The 6,533-nt window shown below is 37.8% G+C and overlaps 1 protein-coding gene across 2 annotated transcripts; it reads left to right on the forward strand.

Moving 5' to 3' along the window:
• The first annotated feature begins 1,627 nt into the window (after positions 1-1,627).
• LOC106109592 lies at positions 1,628-6,257 on the forward strand. Of its 2 annotated transcripts, none has more exons than XM_013291149.1 (6): positions 1,628-1,727; positions 2,650-2,673; positions 3,270-3,392; positions 4,425-4,619; positions 5,002-5,156; positions 5,895-6,257. In XM_013291149.1, exons 1-6 carry the CDS (start codon positions 1,676-1,678, stop codon positions 6,219-6,221), a joined length of 876 nt encoding a protein of 291 aa, XP_013146603.1. In that variant the 5' UTR covers positions 1,628-1,675; the 3' UTR covers positions 6,222-6,257. The 2 variants fall into 2 exon arrangements, with proteins under 2 accessions (XP_013146603.1, XP_013146604.1); XM_013291150.1 differs by having other exon boundaries at positions 5,008-5,156.
• Positions 6,258-6,533: the final 276 nt, after the last annotated feature.

The following is a 6,533-nucleotide window of genomic DNA, read 5'->3' on the forward strand; positions in this document are numbered from 1 at the left end:
CTTAGTAGTAGTAATCTACCTAATAACAGAAATCTACCGATGCAAGATTCAAAAACCCTAAGCCCGGTAGTTTGTGGTTTTATTTTTCAATTACCCGTATTGTTTTTGTTAACGATATCTTTTAAACTGTTTGTCCAATTTAAATACTGTAAAGGACAATTTTATTCTACTTTAAATTCTCCTGCATAAACGCATTTTTTTGCTTATGGATTAATATTGAAACAAATAAGACAACAATACAAAAAGCATGCGCCTCAAATTCATTTTTTAAACGTGATTATTGTAAGAAAACCGTTAAAGTGAGATATGTATGTCCTCTCTGTAGAACTTTTTAAGGTCTATAATTCCGTCGTACGTCATTTTTATATATCTCTAACGGTTTACTGCAGCCGAGAAAAGTTAAAATTTAGTGATTGAGTGAGTGAGTGAGTGAGTGAGTATTTTAACGACAGTAATAAGCTTTTTATTAATGTCAAATGTCATTAATAAAAAATGTCAAATCACAGATACATTACCTTTCTATTGGTGGTAAATCTTACCTCTATATTATATTAGTATTTATTTACTTATGGGACAACAAAGCTCGGGCCATTTTCGACAGTATACGTTTTTTACAGAAAAAGTAAAAACTCTCAAACGATATTTCTTTTCTCTCAATCACCCTCAAATGATTCTCTAGCGATTTACTTGAAAAAAGTTAAAAAAAAGCAATGTGATGTGGGGGCCAAGTTTACGGAGATACGGTTTAGATTGGTAGCGTGTCGTTGACAAAGATCATTGTTCCTTTTTCTTGTCGAAAGTAGAAATGTACATGCGGTGGTTGGTCTCGTTGTCTGCGCTCTACGCTCTACGCTCTACACAAAACACAAGTAACATGTAGCCTAAGATCTCAGGAGATGTTAGACTTTTAGTTATCCGTTAGGTTTTAATTATAATTCGTCTTATTGTCCTTAAATAATCGTATAGTTAGTACCTGGGAAGGCTGTCACCCTGTGGTACTTTGCACTCGCTAGCCTGTCCTACGGTAACTTGGCAGTAATATGCGAGTGCGACCATGAGCGATGTGCGATGTGCGATGTGCTATCAACATTTTGGCATACTCACATGCGATAATGAACAGTTTGGTCCTAAACCGTAGAATACTTTAGTAAGCAGTGTTGATGTCACTTTTCACTGTGAATTTTCCTGTAAATTATGTTTTAATGTGTTAACATCAACTGCGGTAATAATAATGAATAAGAAGGAACATAACATTAATAAATTAGTTTTCCTATCGTATTTTGTTACATATATCGCTAATTTATTTTTATAATATCGCTTGCGACTTGCGGCTTTATACCGATTTTAAAGTGTTTGCTGTCGTTAAATACTTAACAATGAAACGACGGCTAGTGCATTTGGCGGGGAAGATGGATAAGAAAGAAAAATATTCTTATCTATTCATCCTTTAGTGACTTTTAAAAGCAACACAACACAACCTTACAACTTTTGCAGACAGATGTTTTAGCGACTTCGCCGTAGATGGGGGAAGGCGATGTCACTTACTACTCGGACGCTGGTGCTGGATGAAGGGGGCGCGGGGCGTGCGTTGGTCGCGTGACACACACACACACACACAAGGCAGAACTCAGAACACACGGTTCCCAACTGGCGCACGAACGGGTAGTGTGCTACAATGTATCATAATTTAATTGCAGTTTTCCTGATGTATTTGCTAAACAATTTATGTAAGTTATTTGCTGCTTTCAATTCTTCAATATTCATCAAGATATTGTATTTACCCGACATCCAAAAGGAGTTGCTTCTCAATTCCTCTGTATTTAATTATTATTTTTGTTACCCTATATCTCGTCGACTGATTTCCAAATTTTTAACAGGACATATGGTGTGTGACTTTTGATCCCATTTCAAATCGGGAAAATGTATGCTAGTTCTTTAAACATGCTAAATAAAGGTCTATAGCATATAATCTATCTCTTAAGGACTACCTTAAGTACAATAACTATTTCGGGAGAATAAACCATGCAAATGCAATAATAAGGCTTAATTTACGACGCTTTTATTCGTATTTGGTATGAATCATTACCTTAATAAATATGTTTTAGGTTAGAATATTATATGTAAATTAAAAATGCCTTTCATAGTATATAATTCTGACCGATATTCTAGAAGATATCTGACAGATCAGAAATAAATGACCGCAATTTTAGATCGATGAGCGTCGCTGGCTCAGTGGTTTAAGCACTTGACTTGTAATCTACAGGTCTTGGGTTCGAATCCCGCCATGTACCAATGTGATATTCGATTTTTCGAATTATCATATGTACATAATTTTCCCGTCGTTCTTACGGTGAAGGAAAACATCGTGATGCAACCTGCTCATATCGGCGAAGAAATTCAAAGTTACGTGTGAAGTCGACCAACCCGCACTTGGCCAGCGTGGTTGACTATGGCCTAGTCACCCTAACTTAGAGTAGGCTCCTAGCCCCTTGGTGGGGACATATAGTGAGCTGGTGATGATGATGATGATGAATTTTAGATCAGTTTTTTTTTACTTTATTTATTAGCTAACCATTTTATCATAGTAGTAAAAGATAATGTTGCATTTAATATATTTGGAATAAATAAATGAATAAATATGTCTTTCAGATGAGTCGAGCGCGCGACAGCTGGGTAAGGATGATTCAAATATTCTATCTTTGAACTGATATTTCTTTCAAACAAATTTGCAAAACTCCGCTGGGAGTATAATAATATGCGTAGGTGAATAAGCAAGAGCTGTAATACCCGATAATCAAATCATGTAGTCATGTATGTAGGTACTCGTACTTATAAAGTGAACGGTACCCTAAGAAATATGCAAGAAACTGCACAGTTGTTTAATTATTAAAAAAGGAAACGATGTTATTTCCAATGAATACTTTGTTATACAATTATTTCTGCTTTTCGTCTATTGTGGTGCAAGAGACCGAGTCTAGTCCTTATCCCCTTTTACCGTTTTTTTAAAGGCAAAGGAAAAGAAAGGTACTTGTACTGACGGGGGCGCGAAGGGATAGGCAAAGATAACTATATTTAATTTTCTGTATTCTTCTCAATTATTACTCCTTTGCAATACCTAAACTAGCAGCAAGTTGGTAGCGGATGGCTCTGAGCGCCGGTCACTTCCTTATTTAGGTACTACTGTATTGTACATAGTATTAGATAGCCGCTTGCTATTTTGCCATATTAAATTAAATTGGTATAAAAACAATAAATTTCATGTATTTCAGAACTGCAAATAACAGGCCAAAAAGGACAATTATATAACAACAAAACATTGAACGAGCAGAGCGTCGAGCTGACATGCCGCCTCCTCAACAACCAGACCAAGTTCGATATGTTTTGGATGATAGGTGTGATGTGTGTCGTTTATTGATGAAAATTAAGGCGGAGGCGGAGTATATTTACAATGAAATCTTGTTAGTTTTTTTTATATGCGTAATTAACAAGTTTTCACAATATTAGTCTTTCATAAACCAAACGTTTACTAAAGATCTACAATTTTTTTTAACGTGGGGAAATGCCTACGCATGCCACTCTTGGGTGGTTATGTTGGGCTTGCACCGACTAAAACCCCACGATGAGTTCTGCCTGGCATACGTCAGAAACGCGGGCGCGGGAACTCTCTCGCAAACTGCCGTGATCCTGACGGCGTCCACTCTGTACGAGTTCCGAGCTATAATCCCATGACCACGGTATTGACGACGATACATATTATACAGGCTGACGCTTAACGGACGGACCAACAGCTTTGTGGAGTTAGAGGACCTCAGCATCTATCTTTTAAACGCAAAAGAAATTTGCGCGAGTTTGTATAGTTTTAAAAGTTATTTAATTTTGGTATAAAAATCGTAAAAATCAGATTTCTGACTAAAAATTGAAGTTATGTGTATCCAGCTGTCTTTTGTTTCTCGAACAAGCCTAATAATTTAGCTTTCGTGCCGGTATCTCATTTTAGGAATAACACTTACGAGAAGGAAATAAAAAAATATGTATTGACAATTTACTTACAATAAAATTTCTTTCTTTAACGAGAAGCTGTAATTATTTTTTTGACCGACTTCCCAAAAGAAGGCGCTACTCAATTCATCTGTACGTTTTTTTTTAATTTTATTTTGTGTGTGTAACGACATAACTCCGCCGCTAGTGGACCGATTTTGATAATTCTTTTTTATCCGAAAGGTAGTGCTTGCACCTTCGACCTACACAATAACCGTTTATTGTGCGAGAAACGTCCACAAAAATGTAATCTACTTAATTTACTTATTTAATTTATTCTCATGTTGCCACATTACATTACAAAAAATATGAAAATTAGATTTTTCAAAGTAGTATAAAAAGCTTAATTTTTAACTATCTTAGGCGTAATAGCAGTTGCATTTCAGATGGGCTAAAGAAGCGTGTTTCGAGAGCAGAGCCGTTGACAGTGAATCTCGTTGGGCGCAATATGACGGTGCAGTGCAATGCCCGAGAACTGCCCGCTGGCGACGGCACCACCAACCTCACGTCGTATGTCACATTGGTTAGAGACACGCAGACCCCGACGACGCCGACCCCGGCTTCCAACGTGGCTAAGGGCGGTAAGATGGTAGACTCTTACAAATAAAAGCTAGCGACCCAGAAGAACGTCCATTTCATTTTTTATTTACACTGTATTTGTCAGCCTATAAGGTATGTACCTTGAGGAGCACCAGCTCACCTCACGCACCGATGGTCAAAGGCAATCAAGAGGGTAGCCCTGGGAGTTAGTTTGGACGTGACGCCAAGATGCTTGTTATCTCTCTATTTTTTTTACCGCATCTACTACGAACGTTTCCTGCCGCCGTGATGTGACATGGGATGACACGACAGACCGCTCTGCACCGTCTCGATGACTCATGTCCCCAACCTTCCCCTCGTAAATCTGCCTTGATAAATGGAGTGTTCTTGGTGGTATATATAATTAGGTAGTATTTTGTTGAGTGCCAGAGTCAGCCGCCGACGGGGGCAAGCACGCAGTCCCGACCTGGCACATGGTGTTGTATGTGAGCGCAGCCGCGCTACTGGTCGGGGTGGTTGTCGTGCTTCTTCTTGCCAAACGCCTTTGTAAACGGAGTTCGAACAAGCGACTCTTACAGGTATTTATAAATTTCTAAACACAACAAAACTACATATTTATCAATGTAACTGTAATCTCTGATTGTTACTAAAATTAATTTGAATTATAAGCATTTTAGTATTTCGAAGTATAGAATGTTTGATCGGGTCGGCAGAAGTCAAACTAATTGTTCTTCTTCTTCTTTTAATGTTTAGTGGACCCCATCGTTATTTCGATGATTTCGCCAACGTCAACGTTGAACATAATTGAAAGTATATAAAACGAGACTAAAATTTTGAGTAAAAAACTAATTGTTATAAGCTCACTACCGCCACACTGTCAAAGTCTAAAAACTGTCAGTTGTATTGTAGCCACCGACCTCTATAAATAGATAGGTTATCAACTGCGGTACTTTGTGTCTATATAATTCTTTCCTTTTGAATACAAAAATGATACGAAGTGAACTGACAAATTATGTCAAAACATGACTTTGTTAGCCTGACATTCAACTGATAATGTTAGTTCACAAAACTGCCAACTGCCATATGATGACCCTTGTGAATATACATATATATATATATAAGAAGGTTTTACTAATTTTCTGTCAAATAATCTCTCCAATAGATATCCATGTTTTAGAGTAGTTTACATATCTATTTTACATTTCACCGATTCGCTGGGTGAAAGACGATATCCATGAGATGGCCGGCAATTTAAATTTGTCGGCTTCTAAAGATGTCACAGAAGATAATTTATTTATTCAATGTTTAAAATACAGTTTCAGCTGAGCAGGGGAGAGACGGAGGCGACCGTGTATGTCACGCCAAAAGACCACGTGTGCGGCGACTCTCCACCGCTCGCAGATTACATCGAGCCTTTCCAACAGACAGAGGTCGACCTGATGTATTCTACGCCCGTTCCTAAACGTGATAGAACAATATTGAAAAAAGAAATGGAACGCGATTATAATGGATCATATGAATACGTGACCCTCGACAAGCACACGCCGCACACGCCGCACACGCCGCACACGCCGCACACGCCGCACACGCCGCACGCGCATCACACGGCCAATAGCGGCTATGCTCGCTATGTCAACGGATAAATCATGTTTAATATAATGAACACTTTTTTTTTTAATAAAGTATTCTTTTACGATCTAAAAAGAGTAGTTTTTTTTCCTCTTTAACAAATAATTCCTATTATGTTCATTACAATCGAAATCTAACAGTAATCAAAATGAATTAAAAGTAGGTATGGACACGCGATGTTGTCTTCTATCAAATTATAACGATTCGTACATTTAATTATGCACATAGTGCATAGCGTATAGCGTATAGTGTATAGCGCATAGCGCGCTTTGAGCTATACGCTATTTACATAACGCGATATGCGATATGCGATTTTCGAGTTTTCG

Source organism: Papilio polytes, unplaced genomic scaffold (genome assembly GCF_000836215.1).
Source record: "Papilio polytes unplaced genomic scaffold, Ppol_1.0 DF821122.1, whole genome shotgun sequence".
Taxonomy (NCBI): domain Eukaryota; kingdom Metazoa; phylum Arthropoda; class Insecta; order Lepidoptera; family Papilionidae; genus Papilio; species Papilio polytes.

Coding starts and splice junctions, on each gene's coding strand:
- LOC106109592 (XM_013291149.1), top strand. CDS start 1,676: ATGTATCATAATTTAATTGCAGTTTTCCTGATGTATTTGCTAAACAAT. Junction 2,674..3,269: donor GTCGAGCGCGCGACAGCTGG/GTAAGGATGATT, acceptor CATGTATTTCAG/AACTGCAAATAACAGGCCAA. Junction 3,393..4,424: donor CGATATGTTTTGGATGATAG/GTGTGATGTGTG, acceptor GTTGCATTTCAG/ATGGGCTAAAGAAGCGTGTT.